Below are 23,176 nucleotides of genomic sequence, written 5' to 3' on the forward strand. Positions count from 1 at the left end.
TATTAAGCTTTCAATTGTTCTAAATTCGATTATGGTGGAGAGAATTGGTAAAAATCTTGGAAAAGGGTAAAATTTATAAAAAAAAAAAACATTTATAAATAATTTACCGTTTCAGGCCTCGGATCGATTTTAAGGCACAAAAAAAGTCGTTTTAATAAAAAAAAGTCGATTTTTTTTATTTTAACCAAATTTAATTGGTTAATAAATATTTTACTTTAAAGAACTAATGTTATTAGATTATTAAATTTTTTTTATTAATTCTGTAATGAATATAATTCTATAAAAATATTTTGAATAAAATTTATTTCTAATATTTTAAAATCGAAATAATTGTAAGACAAATTTTCAAAATTTTATATAAGTAGGACTTTCTAAAAAAAAAAATTCTTAAAGTTCAATTTTTATAATTTTTTCAAGTCTGATTTAAGTAATTTATTCGAATTAACAATTTTGTCATCATTTTTAGTTTTGATGGTCAAAAAAAAAAAATTCATGCAATATTTTTTTTGAATTCTGTTACTAAAAAATTTATGAGAAATTGTAGACAAAAATACAATAATTTGAAAACTTTATAAGTAACAATGGTTTCAGATAGTTGAATTTTCAAAGAACATTATAAAAATCATTAAATATAATTGAATTTCAGAAGATTTATAATTGAAATTATAAAATATTTCAAAAAATTTTAGATGGAAAATTTTAGAAATAATTAAATTTTAGAAGCTTTTAAATTGAAATTTTTGAAAATAATTGAATTTCAAAAGATTGTTTTAAATTTCAGACAATAATTATTATAATAAGAGAAATTTTTAGTGATTTCCGTTAATGAAGAATTTATTATAAATCACATACAAAAATTGAGTTCCAAAAGTTTTTAATAAATTGAAAGATGCTTTCAGATAATTGAATTTTTAAAAGAATATTATAAAAATCATTAAAAATTATTCAAATTTTTGCAAATAGATAAATTTCAAGTGATTTTGAATTAAAATTTTTTTTTGGTAATTTTATTTGCTAATTTTTTTAAAATTATAAACAATTCATTAAATTTCATAAAAATTTTAATTGAAAAATAGTTTATGATAATTGAATTTGTGAAGAATTTCATTAAAATTATTAAAAATAATTAATTTAGTGAAGAATTTTAGTTAAAAATTTGTTAAATAATTAAAATAAAGAAGATCTGTATTGTGTACTAAAAAAGACGTATTTTGCTTTAAAAAAATTGTAAAAAAAAAAAAAATGTAAAAAAAAGTCGCATCTAATTGAAATAAGTCAAAAAAAAGTCGTATTTTTGAAAAAAAGTCGTACAATTCGAGGCTTTCCGTTTACCAAAAAGATTTAAAATGGAATTTACTTTTGAAAATTTTAATAATTTATATAAAAAAAATCAAATCACTTTTCATACCCTAAAAGAAATTAATATGATTTTCTTTTTACAAAAAAAAAAAAAAATTTCCTTTGCGCACCGCTTTAATAGTAATTAATTTAAATTAATGTTTACCAATAATTAGAAAATCAATAAAAAGAAAATTCACACGAAAATATAAATTGCAATATTCGGAGTATAGAAAATGTTTATGTGAAATTCGTATTAATATCAATATTATAAAGTTGAAAATTCAACAAAATGAGAATTAATAACAAAATAAAATTTGAGGATAAAAAAATTATAAATAAGACAAAATTGAAATATTCGGTGTATGAAAAATGTTTTATTGAAAAATGTTTTCCACGCTACAACGTCAGAGTACCACTGTCTATTTTTTTTTTTTTATTTTTTTTTTGTTTTTTTTTTATCTTTGTAACAGTACAAAAATTGCATTTTTACAAGTTGTCCAAGCTTACATGACTAAATATCCCAGTTAGCAACCTGATTATAAAAGCATAGTTGCACACACACAATGAAAGCGGTTGCACTAAGAATCAATTATTAATTAGTAAAAATAAATTGTGAACACTGGTTTTGATCACTTCGCTACCTGGGTTTACAATATAAGATTGTGACGTTTTCTTTTGCTCGTGCATTCGCGTGATTCTTAAAAACAATTTTTTTTTTTCTTTTAATCGAACAATCTTTTTTTTCCCCCTTTTTTTGTTTATATCATCACAATATCTTCTCATTTTTTCCGACATTCTTCTTTTACTATATATCGAATTGCAAAAATATATCATTCCTAAAATTTTACCATTTACTTATATAGAATTGAAATTTATATTTAACAATTTTTCTTTTCCTTTTTTCTTTTACATATGAAAAAAAAAAAATTAAATTACATGGCACAATGAATGAATTTTTATTATCAATAATAAACTATAAATATGGAATGATAAAAAAAAATTTTTCAACAACTAAATTATCAAAATAAATTTTCTATAATATGTATTTAATAAAAATAAATTATTCATTTAGAGATGTATGTAAAAGGTGCGTGTCGGAATAAATAAAAAGGCAACCTTTGAAGACAATTATTTAAAATAGAAAAAAAAAAAAAAAAAAAAAAAGAACATTTAGATTTAGAACATTACAAATATATATGTAAACATTTTGAGTTTAGTTCAAACGCAAAAACTTACAATACAAGTACTGCAGAGCTTTTCTTGACACAGTGTTTACAGCTATAAGTACAATTTCACCAATATTTAATTAATTGATTACTATATATTATATGAAAATTGCACACCCTGCAATACATGCGTCATTTGAAGAACATATTTCATCGATGCCTATTTTCTCATTAATAGTTTATATATATTATACAATTAAACAATACTTTCAATTTATTTCCAAAAGTATATTTATATATATATATGTTTTTAAAAAACAAAAAAAAAATCTATAAAATATCTAAAAATGTATATTTTGAGTTTTAAAAAACTGTTTTGAGAATTTATCTTCGAACTTCAAAAAATCACTATAAAAATATATATCCAATTTTTCATGTTTGGAATCTTCAGTGTTATACATAATTTTCTTTTTCGTTTTTCGAAGTTATATATATATATTTTTTTTTATTAAGTAAACAATTTGTAAAGAAATAAGCATTTTGCAAAAAAAAAAAAAAAAAAAAAATAGAAACATTTTATACATCGATTTAATTTTGATCTGAACTTGGTTCCGTAATTATTATTTAAATCACATAAATAGTAACAAATAAAATGTTACAAAATAATAATATAATAATAATAATAATATAATAAGTATAGAAAAGCGATTGCTGAAGCATTAAAGTCTTATGCTGCGTGCAAGATTAAAAATACAAGTGTCGCTTCAGCAATATAAACATGAACACCGATGGGATATATTCTTAATTTATAACATGATAAAAAAAAAAAAGATTTCTTGCTCTCGTGATTTTTCAGTAGTGTTCTAAAATTTCCCCTTTCTTCACAAAAAAATACATATTTGCAATCATTTTTTATATTCAATTTCAAATAAAAAATTACATTTTTAGATCTTTGATCTAAAATGAGAGAAAAACAATTTCCAAATATTTTTTATTTTAAAAAAATTAAAGTATATTTATTAAATGCGAAACTTTTAGAACTCTACTGTTCAGGTCCTGCCTTTCAAAATACAATATTGGAGCTAATACCACAATTATTAATTACAATCACGATTAAAATTTCTAATTTCATCTAAAGAGCAGTCTTTCATATTTCTCGAATGTTTATTTTTTCATTTCTTTTTTTTTTTTTTTTTTTTGTCTTGCACCAGGATTAATTTCCTGTTTGGCGTTTCTTGTGCGCGAACCCATGTCGTACACTTAAGTATATAATTGAAAAAAAAAAGAAAAAAAAAAAGAGAGAAAATTTGTAAAGTACGATTAGACTATTTAGTTATATTAGCAGATAGACATTAAAACTGTATCATTTGACTAGCTTTCGATAATAATCTGTCTTGGGTTTCGCGACATTTTAAAATTCAAAAAAAAAAATTATTATTTTCGATCTAATTCAGATCGTGTTTTTTTTTATTCAATTGCTGTTTTTTTTTTTTTTTATTTTTTATAATGATAATATTGGCGATTAGCATAACTCGGTGCGAGCAAGCTCATAATATCAGCAGCCCCTGGGATACTTGGGTTCGGCAATCACCATGTAACCTTACATAATTGATTATAATCTAGATAATATATATATTTTTATATATATAGTGCTATTATCGTCGGGTATTCTAAAAAATTACAAGTACTTGCATTACTCGATACCACTCGTTAATTTTTTTTTTTTTTTTTTTTCTCTTACTTTTGACAAGTTCTTTTTCCCTTCGGCAGTCTTCCAATTGCTTCTTTCACGCGCACGCGGAGCGTTGACAAAAAAAGTTCCTATTTTTTTTTTTTTTTTTTTTTTTTCTTAGACTTAGGTACTTTTTTTCCATGTCTCGCTCGATTCATTCTCTATTCCCTTCTCTTTTTTTTCTCTTCTTCTTTTTTTCAACTATCGAAACGCGTGAAATAGTCAGTCTTTCATTGTTTATTTATTTATTTTTTTTTTTACGATTAATTACTGTAGATTTCCGTTACGCGCAAAAATATTGTGAATGTCGCAGCGAAGCCGTTTAAAATCACCCGACGTGCGTAAACGTAATTCTAGAAATTCAAGCCACGAATCTCGATGTCTTGAAACTACGCGTTTTTACGCTACTTAATTTTTTCAAATTAAATTAATCTCGGTTTTTTTTTTTTTTAATTAAAATTTTCTTTTTTGGTTTTTACGAACCTTTGTTTTTTTTCTTGTTCGTTTAAGGCCTTTTAAACTGTATAAATATAGTTGAAATTCATTGTCCGATTAAAAAAAAAAAAAAAAAAAAAAAAATTAAAGAATGAATAATTATTTAATAATTCAACGCGATTTTACGCAGAGATAAAAAAAAAAGAAAATTATTGAACACTGTGTGTACCTTTTTCTTTCATTTAAAGTTATTCCTACACGTATATATATATAAGCCTATAAGAAAATAGAATTAGATATTTAAGCATCTATCGAGATCGATTATCATTGATAGAGCAAATATAAGGAGGTGAAAATCAGTTCGCTTGTTAAAATTAGAAGAATTCCATTTCCCGAAATGGATAACACAAAAACAATATTGCAAGTGTCACACAGCTTCCCCTTTTTTCTCTCTCTCTCTCTTTCTCTCTTCATAATTTACACAATTTTTCCTTTTTAAAAACCTAGCATAATATAATTATTTATATGTATAATATATTTATATATATATATTTTTTTTAAGGGAATAGCAAAACTTATTCGATCGCAGTACACGACGAAAATCTTAAAATCAATAAAGTGCAATAAAAAGCTTTTTTTTTTTAATCAGTCGCAAGTTTTCTTTCTCACGTAAAAGAGATCACTTTTTTTTTTAATGTCCAATAAAAAAAGAACGCAGCCAAACATCTCAATTCTAAACAAATATCAACATTTTTTATTTTCATAAAAATTTCTAATTGAATTGAGCAAATTATGCATGTTTCACTTAATATCCTAAAATTTTATTAAAAAAAAAAAAATAAATAAATATACGACGCGAATATCGTTATACGTCATTTTTGTTTTTTTTTTTTCTTTGATTATTTACCTATTTACCGGCAATTAATCAAAAATCAGGTATACAACGACATTCGTGGCTTGCAATCAAATTTAAAATTAGAATAATAAATTCATTTCAAATTGAGAAATGAAGAATTAAGAGTGAAATATGTATATAATATATATATGTATAGTAAACAATATAAATTGTAAAAAAAACTTCGTCCAATATTATGAATCTTAAGTATTAAGAAAATAGAAAATAAAAAAAAAAAAAATTATAAAGATTTATTATTTATATTATTCGTAATAGTCATTGACTACCGTCCAGTTCAACTGTCGATAGATTTAAATTGTATAATGTAATCTGAACATTGTTAACGTTAAAAACAAATTTCATTTCCCAATTTGTGATTTTTTTCAATATTTCTTTTTTTTTTCTTTTTTCCTTTCTTTTTTTTTTTTTTGTAAATAAATTATTCATTATTCGCGGCGCACTGCGGTCGAAGAGAAATTTTTTCTCTACTACATACATAAATTGTAAAACCCAGTAAATAGGAAATTATAATCCATCTACCTATTATCATTTGGCTTGCCAAATTCTGTCGGTTCATAAATATATTTTACTGAGCGTAAATAAAATACGTTATATGTATACGCAAATGACTGATCATATATGATCATAAATGATTAAAAAAAAAAAAAAACAATAAAAAAAAATACAATCACCTTTTTCTTTCGTGTCATCGCATTAAACATTACATGTATTAAAGAAAAACGTTTTATAAACGCCTTCTCTAGTCAAATTTTTTTTTTTTTTTTTTTTTTTACCAATATTTCGAAATAAAAAGTGAGTTAGTCAAAGGACTTAAAGAAATTTCTTACTGAACTCAAAGTTCAGCAACGTGTATATAATTTAATATGCGATATTGACTTTTCAAAAAAAAATAAAACAAATAAGAATAATTTTTGAGATTTAGGCCTCACCAAAACCTCCAATAGCTTGCTCGGTCATTCGTAAGCATAAAGATTCTAGCTGAGAGTTTATTTCAGGTTCAGTCGTCTCTGATGTAATACTCGATTGGCCAAGAAAATGATCCCTTGGTGCAGAGTATGTACGTTGTAAAGTTCTTTGTAATTGCTGTAAAAAAGATTACATTTATTTTTCTTTGTTTTTTTTTTTTTTTTTTTTATTAAAAAACACCAATAAAATATAAAAATAAATAAATCAAAAAAAAGCTACCAATATTTTTTTGAAATTTAATAATATGACCGATCAGATTTGCTACAAAAAAAAATTTACGATGCTGAATTACACAACGTTTATGGTCAACGATTAGAAATAAATTTTTATTTAACACGCAAAATTAAAAAATTGTTTACCTAAAAAAACAAATTTTTTTTTATAATTTGTTGATTAATAAAAACTAGAAGAAATATATTTTAGGCAAAAAAATGATAGAATTTTTCATTTTAAAAATTTATTTCTTTAAAAATCGTTTATCATAAACGTTGCGTACTTCAGCTTCGTAATAAATATGATGCTGAAGTTCGCAACGTTTTTATAAACGAAAACGAATAAATAAATGAGACATAATTTCGGCTCAGCAATTCAAATTGTTGTAGTTTTTTTTTTTTTTTTTTTTTTTAATTTTTGACATTTGAAAATTTGTATTTGAAACTTTTTTAAATAACTAAAATCAAATAAATAAATTTTTTTTTTAAATAATTGAATTCTGAAAGAGATACAGTTGAAATTTTTAATTTTTTTTTAAATTCAAACAATACTTAAATTTTACAGAATTTTTTATTAAAATTTTTTTAAATAATTTAATTTTCGAAAAATATGAAGAAAATTATTGGTTGACAATATAATTTAACAGACCGAATTCATTTCAAATCAGACAGGCTTGACTTGGTCGGAGCTGAAAATAATTTTCACCTTCAAAATGTTGTTCTTCAATGAATTTTAGATGACACGTATTTTTTTATTTTGCTGAAAAAAATTTTTTCCTTAAGTTATAAGGAGTTCAAATATATAAGTCGAGAACTTGGTTTTGTTTAAAATGAAGAGAAAAAATCTTAAAAGTGATGTAACTTTTTGAGTAATTAAGATAATTCACTTTTTCCTTTTGTGTCTGAAAGGACTTTTATTCTTCTTTCGAAATCCATTGGAAAATTTAAAAAAAATATTTAAGAATAACAAAATGGCGGCCATTTTACTAAAAAACTTTCATTTGAAATTACTCAAAAACCCCACCTTTTTTTTTGCTCAAAATTTTTTTGGGAATTGTGTTCATAGGGAGGAATATTGCCCACAAGAATTTAACTTGTGCTCGATTCTGGCACAAGAGAAAAATTTTTTTAAATATTTTTTAAAAGAAAAACATCATTTTTCTCCAAAAATACAGTAGATATAAAAAAATGTCTGTTGTCATTTTTGTCCATCTTGTGTTTGTTCAACAATATTTGCAAAACATGGATTAAAAGCTCACATTTATTGCTTTTTAAATATCATTTAAAATAGTTTCATTAATCCTGTGAAATAGTTCTTTTTTGTCTTTTTCCATAGCAACAATCAAATAATAATTAATAATCTTTACTGTCACAGAGGTTAAAATTGTTAATTTTTTGTGTTCAGTAAAAATAATAACGAGTATTAATATTAATAAATTAAAGAATCAGTTTTTTTTAAAAATTAAAAAAAAAAAACATTTTTTAAAATTATTTTTTAAAAAGCAAAATAAGGTATGTTTATATAATTTTTGTATTGTAATGTCACTATTATTATTTTTAAGGCTGTTTCTATTTCGCCCGCTCGGGCGAACTAATTCATTTCTGTTATTTCGCCCGTCGCGGGCGAAATAGATACGTCTGTGTGAACTGGCTATTTCGCCCGTCGAAATGAATGTGTTTTAGAAGACGGGCAAAATAAGAAAAATAAATTATTTCGCCCGTTCAAGATAATATCGAGTATCTGGAAGACGGGCGAGTATATTATTTCGTCCGTGAAATGTTTAAACAAAAATGGGCGAAATAATCAAAATACAATATTTAGCCCGCTAGGTATAAACAGCTGTTGTATATTTCAATTTACAAACTAAAATTATTTTAACTTTTATTTTGCAATTTATGTTAAATATCATATATTTGATAAACAAATTTGATGGTCTCATTAATTTTTTGTGTTTCGATAAAAAAAAGGGTTTTTCTGATTTCTTTCTCAGCAGAATCATGGTTTTATATATCAATGTGAGATTATACTCCGTATAGTATATTCTTTAAATATTGAAAACGACGGTGCGTTGTTTGAAAATCTATTTGGTATCGAAAGTAGTTCATATGACATTCTTTATTTTGATTGTCTTCAATTTTATTTACTCGTTGAATTTAGAGATGCAAATATACAAAAATTTCAGAAATAGTCGATTTTTGAATTCTTATTTAAATTACAAAATTAAAATCCACAATTTTTATTACCAAAGTTTAATAAACAAAATTTAAGAAATTTTTTTTTTCATTTTTCATGAAAAAAATTTTTTAAATGATTTTTTCAATTTTTAAGAAAAAATTTTTTGCAATTTTTTCGTCAACAATTTTTAAAAGAAAAATTTATAAAAAATATTAATTAAAAAATATTATTAATTATTTGAAAAAATATTAATATTTTTAAATCGATGACGATCAATTTTAATTGTTTTCGACTTCAACATCTTAATTTTAATTAGTTAAATTTAATAATTATAATTTATAATTTTAATATTAGATTATTTTTTTTATAATTTTGATTATATTTATTTACCATTACTATAAAATATTAAATTTTTTTAATTATTTAATAAGTGTAATTAATACCTCTATAAATATATTAATTTTTTTTTTTTAATACAATTTCTTAGATAAAATAATTATTATTCTTTAAAGTCACGTCTCAAAAACGTGTAAAATAAATATTTGAAAAATCTTCAAGTTAATAATTACAAACAAATTTTATGTTACAAATATTCTCAAAACTTTAATTAATAAAATTTTTTGAAAAAAAATAGAAAATAATTAAGTATTAATTTTAAGAATTTAAAGAATTTTTAAGAACTTTTTTTTTATTTAAATTTCTTCTATTTTATTAAATCAAATACTCCAAAAGATATAAATAAATAATATTAGACCTATACTCAGACGTCTTTTTTCTATCCATCTTATTTGTTATATTTAAAAAAAGTAAAATTATTTTTTCTCATTATTTAAAAAACAGCTGTCTATACTTAACGGATGAAATAATATACTCGCCCGTCTTCCAGATACTCGATTTTATCTTGAACGGGCGAAATAATCTATTTTTCTTATTTTGCCCGTCTTCTAAAACACATTCATTTCGACGGGCGAAATAGCCAGTTCACACAGACGTATCTATTTCGCCCGCGACGGGCGAAATAACAGAAATGAATTAGTTCGCCCGCGACGGGCGAAATAGCCACTCCGTATTTTTAAATATGAAAAGGTCTTTTAGGTCTTTTAACGAGGAACAACTTTTATCTGAGACATTTTTTTATATCTAGTGTATTTTTTGAGAAAAATGATGTTTTTCTTTTAAAAAATATTTAAAAAAATTTTTCTCTTGTGCCAGAATCGGGCACAAGTTAAATTCTTGTGAGCAATATTCCTCTCTATGAACACAATTCCCAAAAAAATTTTGAGCAAAAAAAAAGGTGGGGTTTTTGAGTAATTTCAAATGAAAGTTTTTTAGTAAAATGGCCGCCATTTTGTTATTTTTAAATATTTTTTTTTAATTTTCCAATGGATTTCGAAATAAGAATAAAAGTCCTTTCAGACACAAAAGAAAAAATTGAATTATCTTAATTACTCAAAAAGTTACATCACTTTTAAGATTTTTTCTCTTCATTTTAAACAAAACGAAGTTCTCGACTTATATATTTGAACTCCTTATAACTAAAAGAAAAAATTTTTTTCAGCAAAATAAAAAAATACGTGTCATCTAAAATTCATTGAAGAACAACATTTTGAAGGTGAAAATTATTTTCAGCTCCAACCAAGTCAAGTCTGTCTGATTTGAAATTAATTCGGTCAACAATTAATTTAAAAAATTGTAATAAAACATTTTTTTTAAAATTAATTGAATTTTGGGAGAGTTATAATTGAAAATTTTAGAAATTATATAAAAATTCAGAACGTTTTAAATTGAAAATTTTAAAAGTAATTAAATTTTACAAGGTTTTAAATTAAAAATTTTAGAAGTAATTGAATTTCAAAAGATTTCAAATTGAAATTTTCGAAAATTATAATTTTAGTAGCATTTTTAGAAGTTTTATATTTTTCCAGTACTTTTCATAAAAATCCCTGACTTTTTCATAGCAAATAAAATTCTCTGACTTTTCTAGATTTCTAGAATAAGCATAGCAACCCTGAGAACACTTTTATGAAATGTTTATTCTTTAATGTAAAATTAAAAAAAAAGTAAAATTATTAATTACCTCCAAACTATTTTCCTGTAAGCTGGGTCGCTTTTCAGCTGAGTGCATTGGTCTTAAGCTGTTTTGTGTATTGTTTGGACTTTGGTTACTCTGCAAATATGGTGTTGATATACTATTTCTGTGCGGGCTGTTGAGGAATGAGTTATTATGTAGATTAACACTTGACACATGACTCGAATTCAAACTTGGTTTTCTATTTTGATGATTCTGTTGTTGAATGCAGCAATATCGTCTATTATTGTATGGATAATTGTGTTGCCATCTGGAAATCGAATATTCACAATTAACACTATTTCTAATTCATTTTGTTTGTTTTTTCTTTCTTTCTTCATTGATAATTTAATATCGACTAACAAATTCATCATTGTTTTTCATTTACAGGCCTCGGATCGACTTTAAGGCGCAAACAAAGTCGTTTCAGTCAATTTACATTCCAAAACAAGTCAAGAAAGTCGATTTTTTTTAATTTTAATTAAATTTATTTAGTTAATAAGTATTTTACTTTAAATAATTAATGTTATTAGATATTAAATCCATTTTATTAATTTCATAATAAAAATAATTCTATATAGGAATATTATCAAGAAAATTTATTTCGAATATTTCAGAATCGAAGACGTAAATTTTCAAAAATTTTAATTAAGTAGGACAAATTTCTAAAAATAAAAAAAAATCTGACAATTCAATTTTAGTTTTTATTTGAAACTTTTTTAAATAATTAAATTTTTCAAGATTTATAATTCAGATTTTTGAAATTAATTGAACTTCAAGTGATTTTTTATTGAAATGTTTGATGATGAAGAATTTATTAGAAATTACAGACGAAAATTGAATTTTACAAGAATATTATAAAAATCATTAAAAATAATTAAATTTTGAAAGAATTATAATTGAAATTATTAAATTTCAAAAAGTTTTAGATGGAAAATTTTAAAAATAATAAATTTTTAAAGGTTTTAAATTGAAATTGTAGGTAATTTTATTTGATTATTTTTTAAATTGTAAACAATTGTTGAATTTCATAAAATTTTTTATTGAAAAATAATAATTTAAGATAATTGAATTTATGAAGAATTTCATTGAAATTATTAAAAATAATTAATTTAGAGGAAAATTTTAGTTGAAAATTTTTTAAATAATTGAAATAAAGAAGATCTGAAGAAGATCTGTATTATATTCCAAAAAAGACGTATTCTGTTTAAAAATTTTGCAAAAAAAAAAAAATTGTAAAAAAAGTCTAAAAAGTCGTATAATCCGAGGCCTGCATTTATTGTTAATTAAACATATAATTTATTATCAGTTATTTTTAATTTATTATTAGAAATTAAATTTAAATATTAAATTAAATAATTAAAATATTTAAAATTAAATTGTAGATTTCATATACAATTATACTGTTCTTTAATTCAAGTTAATTTATTTATAAACACATTTTAAAAAGAAAATTATATTTAAAAAAATATGAAATCGATGAATGATAAAATAAACAAAAAAAAATTTCTATTTTCCTTCAAAATATAAAGATAATTCTTACTTTGGAGTTGGTCTAGGATTGCCAAGACGACTGCGCCACTGTTGAACTTTTTCTTTTTGATTTGGCGTAAAGCAATCGTGTAATAAAACTTTCTCCAAAACATTGATGCACGTGCAAAGAATTCCATCGTCCACACTATCTAAAGCAAGTCTACTGCACACTGTTGAACAAAAAAAAACAAAAAAAATAGTAATTATTGAAAATTTCCAAATTTTTTAGTAAATAAGAATTTGTAAAGTAAAAGAAAAAAATAAAAATCATACATTTCCCAAGAACTTTTGTAAATTGAGAAGGTATATCTTGTGGATCATTCTCTTGACTCGGTTTCAATGGAGTGGTTAAAATATTTTTAAGCTCATCAAGTGTATTAACTAAAAGTGACGAGCCCTGAGCAAATGAAGCTGGTTGATTTCCATCGCGCGTCGGTTGCAATAGATTCTTTTCCAAATTGAGAAGTGTCGTATATCTTTGTTGCAATTTAGTGATGGAAAGTGCCAGCTTATGTCGTGCACCCTTTGTCACACCTTGTTCCGCTAAACGTTCCTCCGTTAATTGTAACATTTCACCGTAGCTCAATGTTGCAAATAAATAACTGTACTTATGCAAACGAAGTGTTTTTAACCATCCGGGTACATCTGAAAAAAAATTCAATAATATAAAATATAATAATAAATTATATTTTAGAAAGGTAATTGTATAAATTTCAATGAATTTTGATGATGGAAATTTTTTTATTCACATCACATTCAATTCTTTGGATTGGAATTTTTTCTCTTAAGTTTTGAATTTCAACCATTTATCGTAAACTGAGACTTTTATAGGAGTTTAAACTACAAATATTATTTTATAAAATTTGAATAATTCAAGGTTTTGTTTTAAAATTCTAAGTGATTTCAATATTTAACTGAAAATTGAAAATTAAACGAACCTCTCATTCCACTGGACAGAGGCCGTGTTGAAGCTTCATCTAAACGTCCTTCGCTTCCACTACTTGTACACGAACTTTGTGGACTCAGAGGTCCTAGTCCTATCAAAGCAGCTGCAAAAATAAAAAGAAAACCAATATTTATCAATAGAATTTGAGAAATGATTAAAAAAATGACAAAAAGAAAAATATAACTTACAAGTCGTATGATCTCCAGAAACACTGAAACTTCTGGTCTTGTGTCTGGTAGTGTTATTAGTATTGTTACTTCGATCAATGATCTCCGGATGATGTGGAGGAGCAAAAGGAGGTGTCAAACTATTTGATCGACGTTGACGAGACACTGGTGGCAAAAGTTGTGAATTAAAAGTTGTCCCAGGCTGTGAATTGAACAAATTCGTTTGCTCCGTTTGTTGCTTCACATTTCGTTGCCATCCGGCATCCCATCTTTTTAAAAGTAAAAGAAAAAGGACAAAATTTAAAACAATGTTGCGTAATGAAAATTTAGAAAACCAAAATTTATTAAAAAATTTAACAATTTTTGTAATTACTTAAAATTCAGGAAGAATTGAAATTTGAAATTCCTTCACAATTTATAGTATTTTTCATCGACAATTTTTGTTGTACACTTTTTTCATCACTCTGAACAATTAATCGTATGGGTTTGAAAAAATTTTAACTTGTTCAAAAAATAGTTAAAAAAAAAAATATATTTTTAAATGTAAAACAGAAAAAATAATTTTTCTTCAAATCTTTTAAAATGGAATATGATTCTAGGTTTTTTTTTTACACTTTTCTTATATGAATTTGAACAATCAATCGTATGGATTTAAAATATATTTTTATTTAATATATATAATATATTTTTTTTTTGGTAATTATTTATCAGTTTAATATTGTATGTTTTAAGCTGTTGATATACTATTTCTGTGCGGGCTGTTGAGGAATGAGTTATTATGTAGATTAACACTTGACACATGGCTCGAATTGAAACTCGGCTTTGAAAAAATTTTAAAACTTCATTTATTTTGTTTATTTTTAAAGATTTTTAAGATTCGAATTTTTTATTTTTTAAATTATTAAGTAACTTTCAATTAGTCGGTTGTTATTTATTATTAGAAAACTGAAATAATTTCTATTTTTATAGAGAAAAAATGGTTTAAATTCATTTTGTAATTTAAAGATAGTTTAATAAATACGAAAAACATTCGGACAAATAGTATTTAGTAAAAATTTTACTCCAACGTTTCGAAATTTAAATAATTTCCTTTTCATTGAATCAAAAAATAAACAATAAAAACTTAAGTGTCAATTTATAAACAAATGAGCAAAAAAAAAATTGTTTTAGTCGATTTACATTAAAAAAAAAAGTTGAAAAAGTCAATTTTCTTTTTTTTAAATTAAAAATTCGTTAATAAGTTTAAATAATTTAAATAATTAATGTTTTTAGATATTACATTCATTTTATTAATTCCTTAATAAAAATAATTCTATAGGAATATTATCAAGATAATTTATTTCGAATATTTCAGAATCGAAGACGTAAATTCTGAATTGATTCAATTAAAAATAACATAAGCATAACATTTACTATGGGTAAGTACTTCACCGATAAATTATTATTAATTTTTATCAAAAACTATAGGGGGGGGAGAGAATTAAAATAATTTTGGTGAAATATAAACAGTGGATTTTTTAAAAAATAATCTATTGTATAAAAGGGTGAAAATTTTTTTGACCTATCTAATTTATAAAGTTTTTTTCCTGCTCTTTCGAAAGGTAAAAAAAATTTTTTTTTAAAAATTCAAAATTTACCCCTTTTTTTGCAAATTAAAAATATTTTTATAATATTATATAATTTATAATATAATAATTTTGAAAGTCAAAATTTTTACTTTTTTTTAATAAAATACAGTTTTTATTTCTTTTTTTTACCTCTTAAAATGAATGCTTTTAATAAACAAATTAAACAAAATGTCGTTTTTTTTTTGTTTTCGATATATGAATGTTAATAAAAAATTAAATATTTTACAAACAAATAAAGTTATCGTAATTCTAAACTTACCAATGGAAAGTTAACGTAATTCCGCATCCAACGAGCCCTATATAAAGTATTTTGGATAAGCAGATTGTTAATAAAGAATTAGTTAGCATTGCAATTGTTTATTAACAATCTACTTATCTAAAATACTTCATATAGGGCTCGTTGGATGCGGAATTACTTTAACTTTCCATTGGTAAGTTTAGAATTACGGTAACTTTATTTGTTTGTAAAATATTTAATTTTTTATTAACATTCATATATCGAAAACAAAAAAAACGACATTTTGTTTAATTTCTTTATTAAAAACATAGATTTTAAGCTTCATTTAAAGGGGTTAAAAAAGAAATAAAAACTGTACTTTATTAAAAAAAAAAAGTCAAAAATATTTTTCATTTTCAAAAAAGGGGTAAATTTTGAATTTTTTAAAAAAAATTTTGCACCATTCGAAAGAGAAGGAAAAAACTTTTCGAAATCAAATTTTGAATAAATTATTTATTATTTTTCGAGATATTAAAAAATTGTTATCGGGCTCCGTTTAAGCTGAAAAAATTCATGAACATTCCTTAATATGAGCCAAAGACATGTGCCAAATTTGTCGAATACCATATTTTTTGTTTTTGAGATAATAATTAATTAATTAATAAAAATTAATAAAAAATAAAATATTTTACGAACAAATAAAATTAGAATAATTTTAAAAACACCATTTAATAATTAATAATTAATTATTATTTAAATAATTATTAACATTTGAAAGAGTGACGATAAACAGTTAATTTTTTTTTGTTTGGAAGATCATCTAATTCTGTGTCAAAAAAAGAATATTAAGTATTATTTAGAATCGAAAATTAATTTTAAAATATTATTTAGAGAAAGACCGAAAAATACCATGCCGAGATGGTAGGACACCTATGCCAAATTGTGCCGTGGGGTGCTCAAAAAGCGATTTTCAATAATCATCTGTTAATAATTTATATTGTTAAATAAATTATTTGACAAATAATTAAATGATTTTCCAAACGAAAAAAAATTAACTATTTATCGTCACTCTTTCAAATGTTATTAATTATTTAAATAATAATTATTATCAATTATTATTAATTTAAAATCCGTTCATCCGAAATAGTTCATATAGGGCTCGTTGGATGCAAATTTTTGATAAGCATTAAAATGGTGTTTTTAAAATTATTCTAATTTTATTTTGTTCGTAAAATATTTCATTTTTTATTAATTTTTATTAATTAATATCTCAAAAACAAAAAATAGGGTATTCGCCAAATTTGGCGCATGTCTTTGGCTCATATTAAGGAATGTTCATGAATTTTTTCAGCTTAAACGGAGCCCGATAACAAGTTTAAAAACAAATTTAATTTTTTAAATAAATTAATGAAAAAAATTTTATTTTTGGGTAAGTCCACGTCAGAAATATCAGAATCTGCAAGTGGTTCTTCGATTTTAATGATACTTGGTAAAATTATAGCTTTATATAAGAGCAATGTGTAAGTAAAAGGAATTTTTAAAATATCTAAAATTGTAGGAGTTATATCACTTTTAATTTTTATACTGCATTTTTTTCTTTCCTTTATATCTCGGTCAATTTTCAACCGATTTTGATGAATCAAAAACGATTTTTTTCAGAAAATTACGTATTTTCAGAAAATTTTAAAATAAAAATAAAATTTTGTTATTTAAATAGAAAAAAGTAAAAAACAAAATTTCTTTTAGATTTTTTTTCAATTTCGACCTCTTTTTTTTTAATTTTTAATTTTTTAATAATATTCCTTTTTATTTTATCTTTAATTTAAAAAAAAATTCATCCTGGAGACTTTTTTAGATCTCGTGATATCGTCCTTTAAGTATTATAAGTCTTCATCAATTTGAAAACCGCAGGACTTGCTTCTATTATTACTTTTATTTGTTTATTGAAATTTTTTATGGTTATGAATAACTATTTGTTTTAGAATCCTCTAAAAGAAAGCGCTAAAAACTTCAGCTACAATTTCAGGTTGCATTGTTAAGGTTTCATTACAATTTATTTTAAATTGTAAATATTACAAAAAATAAAAACTTTGCTTCAAATCTATTAATAAAATATTGATTTGCTTGAATTTTCACTTGTTTTAGTCAAGTAATTTAAAAATAAAAACATTATTACGCGAAATTTTCTAGTTTGTAACAATAATATTATAAAACAAATGAAAGTAGAAACACAAATCTGGATCCTAGTTTTCTTGAGATGTGGATATTTAAAGAACGATATCACGAGATCTAAAAAAGTCTCCAGGATGAATTTTTTTTTAAATTAAAGATAAAATAAAAAGGAATATTATTAAAAAATTAAAAATTAAAAAAAAAGAGGTCGAAATTGAAAAAAAATCTAAAAGAAATTTTGTTTTTTACTTTTTTCTATTTAAATAACAAAAATTTTTTTTTATTTTAAAATTTTCTGAAAATACGTAATTTTCTGAAAAAAATCGTTTTTGATTCATCAAAATCGGTTGAAAATTGACCGAGATATAAAGGAAAGAAAAAAATGCAGTATCAAAATTAAAAGTGATATAACTCCTACAATTTTAGATATTTTCAAAATTCTATAATTTTACCAAGTATCATTAAAATCGAAGAACCACTTGCAGATTCTGATATTTCTGACGTGGACTTACCCTTTTTTAAAATTAATTTTTGTTTTCTTAAACTTTAAATATTTTCTAAGCAAAAAAACGTTGAAGAAACTTTTTTGCTACAACTAAAAGTGAAAAAGTTATGAATAATTGAAAAAAAAGTTGCACTAATTTTTTAATGCAATTATCTCGAAAAATAATAAATATTTTTTTTCAAAATTTTTTTTTTTACTCAATTAGACCCATAATCTCTACTATCTAAAAACGTAGTTATAGAAGGAATCGAAGGATATCATGTTGAATTGCTCATATATATGGGAAAATCCACGAAACTTTTAACTTTCAAGAAAAAAAAAATTTCTTTTTTTAATTTGCATTTGTATGCACGTTCAAGTACATTTTAGCACTACAAATTCATTTGCGTGATTCATTTTTAGCTCACGCCGTCAATGTTTAACTCTTTAAACTCTTTAACGTTAATAAATTACATATAAAATTGAAAAATTCAACTTTTTTTATTATTGATATCGAAGTGGTTTCCAAAGTATTTTCGTCCTCTGAACACGATTCTGGCACCCAAATTTACTTAGCACGTCAGAATTTTGAGAAAAGAGGGGGTAAAGACTCCAAAAAAGTGTTTTCAACATATTCTTAACTTAATAAAATTTATTTCACTCAAAATCCTTAAGCGGCGTTTTTGTATTCAAATATATGTATGAAAATGTTTCGATCCCCTCTTAGAGGCATCATTGAAAAAGGTCTTAAAATTTTTGTTTTTTCATCACCTTTTAAGAAATACATTGAACTTTTATGTTTATTCAACGCCGTAATAGATATTTTCATAAGAAGACGTTCAATTGAATTTTTTTTAAAAAGTGCTATCACTCAATCAAACCTTCGTATTTTTAGTTTTAGTGGTGGCACACTAATGGGATAGTGAAAATTTTTTGACAAAATATGTCGGTTAGATATTTCCATAGTAGCTGAAGTGATATTTTACACGCCGCAAAAATAAAAACGTTAAGAATATATATATAAACTTTTTCAAGAAATTCAAATGAAATTTAAGCATTTTTTCACTTTTTAACTTATAAAACGAATTGTTAAATAAATATTTTGTTCTAGTACTGTACATAAATATATATATATATATAATATTAATTATATATTATTATATAATGTTATATAATAATAAATAATTTCATTTGCTGAAAAATAAGAGAGTAGCAAATAATTGTGTGTGTCAAAGACCTGTAAATATTGTACCTATATACATTTAAAAATATTATACCTGGATGAACTATTGGTGTATTCCTCCAAATTATGAATAGGTGGTGTCCCGCTGATTCTCTCCTCAAGATGTCTAAGCCATTGTGACAAAGATCGCCTATCATTACTGGTAATTGCCGGATGAATAAGTGTATAACTCAAAAGTTGTTGTGTTTGTTCAGTAAATTGTCCAGTTGTAACGCAGTGACTAACCAATTCAGGAATAGCAACCAGATAACACTGTTTACATTCAACATTTCCGGGTCTCAGTAAAGGAAGATGTGAGAGCAATTGATTAATAGCAACTTCCGTAGATTCCGAGAGCAATGAATTGACAAAAGCTGTAAGTATTTATATTTATCACTTTTTTTTAATTCTTTTCTTCGTGTTTTATTAGGGGAAACAAAAAGAAAAAAACAAAAATTCTAAATTACCTGGATTATTTGCATTTAATTCTTGTGAATCAAGTTCCGTAACAGAATGAAGTGAATGTTGCACAGCGTGTGCAAGAAATCGTGCTTGAACCGCTGGAATTCGACGTAAAAGAGCGTAGAGAACGACTGTTTGTTCACATTCATTCCATTGTGAAAATACACGTGTCAATTCACCAACTTGTTCGCAAAAAAGAGCTCCTGGTGACCACTTCATTTTTTTTTTCTTTTTTAATCGCGACTACTATTGCAGTTAAATTTGACTCGACACCTGAGTTAGTGCGATTGCACAACAACTAGGTTCACCTAATCTCACTGATCCAAAAAAACCAATTCTACTCTGAAATAGAAATAAACAAATTGTATTTTTTCTTTTCGATATTTTTTAACTTTAAAAATTCATTTTCATATAAAAATATTTCTTAATATTTGAAAAAAATATAATAATATTTAATAATTACTATTGTGATATTAAAAATAATAAATATTAACATTTAATTGAAAATGAAAATTAGCAACAGATAATTATTTGAAATTGCTTTTATGTGTAAATTAGTAAATGGAAATGACAACGTATTGATTTGCCCATTAATAACACTGTATCACATTGTGTTGTCGATTTTCATTCAAAACGTAAACAATCAAATAATCAACTAAACAGACACTATATAAGGAAATAATTTTCATAAAAGAAAGAAATTAAATTAATTCCGTTTATTTATATATATATAAACATATTTCTAAAACACAAAACATGGAAAATTCTTTGCAAAATTATCTTCGTATTTCGATGAGGTCAAGTTTGTTTACCCCATACTGCGTGTGTATTTATAGCTCCCTCTCCTGCCATAATCCAATCCCTCGGTGCAATGGCATCGGCAAATTATACACGCTTACACGACGTTGAACATATCTCTCTCTCTCTCTTTCTCTTTATTTTCTCATGACTTTCCAATGACGCAAATTTTCAAACGCGACAATTTTTATTTTTACATTTAAATGAAAAATTTACAATGTTTAAATTCAATGAATATACGTTATTTTATATCAAAAGAAAAATTTAAATCTTGTATATAGTAGACACGGGGGATGGGAGTCAAGAAGTGTAAGAGGGGCAACACTGACAGATAAGCAAGGGGAAATTGTAGTCGTGATTCGATTATTATATAGCATATATATATAAATTTGAGGAAAAAATTGATTCTAATTAATTAAAGAGAATTTCAAATTATTGAATTCAATATAATTTGAGGTGAAATGAAGTTTATGGATGCCTGCGAGGCATTTTGGAGTATCGTAAACAAAAAGGAAAACAAACCACCACGAACGCCTTAACGAGTGCCACGGATAGGCATCAGCCATTGAAAAGAGCAAACAACATTCGATTGCTTTGTTTGTCCGGCAAGATATCATTAAAATTGAAAAATATGTATTTGTATTTACCGTTTCAGCGAGTGTAGACACTCCTCGATAAACTGAGGACGCTTCTTAAAAAGACGATGCACAATTAGATCATTTTTTAATCCCTGATTTTTGTAATAATATACTACCACCATGCGGTATGGTGGCTCGTCTACGTGACACACACACACTGACTGACACTTTTGCTTTACTTTACACACACTTGCCGTTTAATACCAGTGATGGGTAGGTAATTTAATAGTCTACTACGAAGTATCAAATTCTCATTTTGATATTACGTAGACTTCATGTATATGTATATTAACTTGAAGTTTTTTTAGACTGTGTCCACAATGGGCTCTTTTTATGTCCTTATGTTAAACAAAACATAAGAAAATAAATTGTATTTTTATGTAATATATAACAGAAGGTCGCAAAAAAAGTTTATTATGGACATAGCCTTAATGATGTGTTGTGAACCAGGGATGGGTAAATGTAACCAACTCAAGGTTTTCAACGTATAATACGTAGAAAACCCAATAATTTCGAAATTTTCACGAATAATACGTAAGTAAATTACATAAGGTAAATTACATGTTTTCCTATCGGTAATTTACCACGTAACTTACCTGAATAGTTTTTTACCCCAAGTAAATTACCTCATATTACGTGATGCTTCTTGTATTCTTACGGTTATGAAATACGTCAAATTTTATGTTTCTATACAGAGATGGGAACGTAGAAAACCTCGAGTATAATACAAGGTATTTTACTTGTAATATACACGTATTATGAGTTTTCTACGTGTGTATTATATATAAGGCTAATTTTTAGAAACATAACCCTAAATCTGCTTGTTTCGAATTTCCAATTTTCAAAAGTTCTGATATTGGCACAAATTAATTATCGATGCTATGATAAAATTTAAATTACATTAGTATTTCTCTTCTAAATTGAGAACGGAAGCACATTTAAAATGTTAAAAAAATTTACGAAATTATTGCAAATAAAATAATATTATTTAACTCAACTGAAAGTTCTCAATTGACCAATATTTAAATATTTTATTTAGTAATTAATATATATTTCAATAAACCAGAAAGTAAATAACAAAACGAGGTTATGTTGCCATTGATGTGGCTACAATGTAGAAAACCTGGTTTTCTACAGTATTATACGTATAATACGTCATTTATGTATTATACGTAGAAAACATGGAGTAGTATAAAGGTGCTTTTATACCTCCAGTATTTTGATCAAGCAATCGGCTGGATTGAATTTTCACGGAGAATCACTGAATTTGATTGGCTCTAAAAATATTTAATTTTCACGGTGGAAATGAAATATTAGTCAGAGCCAATCAAATTCAGTGATTCTCCGTGAAAATTCAATCCAGCCGATTGCTTGATCAAAATACTGGAGGTATAAAAGCACCTTAAGGAGACCGAACGACCATGTTAATGGAGCGGTCACACCTCGGCTGCAGGAGCAGTTGCCCATGGCAACCGTGTAAGAGTAAGAGAGATAGAAGATTTTCCATCTCTCTTACTCTTACATGGTTGCCATTGGCAACTGCTCCTGCAGGCGAGGTGTGACCGCTCCATGAATCTGCGTTAAAAGTGGACCAAATTTTGGTAATCGCTTAGTGTCATGAAAATACGTAATGGAATACTAGCGCCACTGATTGTGTTAAACTCAGCTGGACAGTCAGCCATTGTAAAATTTTTAAAAATAAGGAGCAATGTATTTTTGGGTTATGTTCAACGTACTTCTAACTTTTTTCACTGTTTACATACTTCCCACGAGAGCGCTTGTGTTCCATTACGTATTTTCAAGACACTAAGAGGTTACCAAAATTTGGTCCACTTTCAATTTACGTTGTTCAGTCTCCTTACTACTCCATGGTAGAAAAACTCCAGAAAAGCATTTT

At 24.6% G+C, this 23,176-nt stretch overlaps 1 protein-coding gene across 1 annotated transcript; it reads right to left on the reverse strand.

The window, feature by feature from the left end:
- Positions 1-3,670: 3,670 nt before the first annotated feature.
- Positions 3,671-21,452, reverse strand: LOC127282596 (protein Smaug homolog 1). The gene is made up of 9 exons (XM_051306943.1): positions 21,289-21,452; positions 19,849-20,185; positions 19,437-19,755; positions 13,680-13,927; positions 13,484-13,594; positions 12,819-13,190; positions 12,556-12,715; positions 11,022-11,283; positions 3,671-6,673 (listed from the first exon to the last, which is right to left on the reverse strand). The coding sequence occupies exons 2-9, from the start codon at positions 20,060-20,062 to the stop codon at positions 6,509-6,511; spliced, it is 1,851 nt and encodes a 616-aa protein (XP_051162900.1). The 5' UTR covers positions 20,063-20,185; positions 21,289-21,452; the 3' UTR covers positions 3,671-6,508.
- Positions 21,453-23,176: the final 1,724 nt, after the last annotated feature.

Source organism: Leptopilina boulardi, unplaced genomic scaffold (genome assembly GCF_019393585.1).
Source record: "Leptopilina boulardi isolate dan_hultmark-lab unplaced genomic scaffold, ZJU_Lbou_2.1 LbouV2_300, whole genome shotgun sequence".
Classification (NCBI taxonomy): Eukaryota; Metazoa; Arthropoda; class Insecta; order Hymenoptera; family Figitidae; genus Leptopilina; species Leptopilina boulardi.

Coding starts and splice junctions, on each gene's coding strand:
- LOC127282596 (XM_051306943.1), bottom strand. CDS start 20,062: ATGAAGTGGTCACCAGGAGCTCTTTTTTGCGAACAAGTTGGTGAATTG. Junction 19,756..19,848: donor ATTAAATGCAAATAATCCAG/GTAATTTAGAAT, acceptor AAATACTTACAG/CTTTTGTCAATTCATTGCTC. Junction 11,284..12,555: donor AATCCTAGACCAACTCCAAA/GTAAGAATTATC, acceptor TTCGATTTCCAG/ATGGCAACACAATTATCCAT.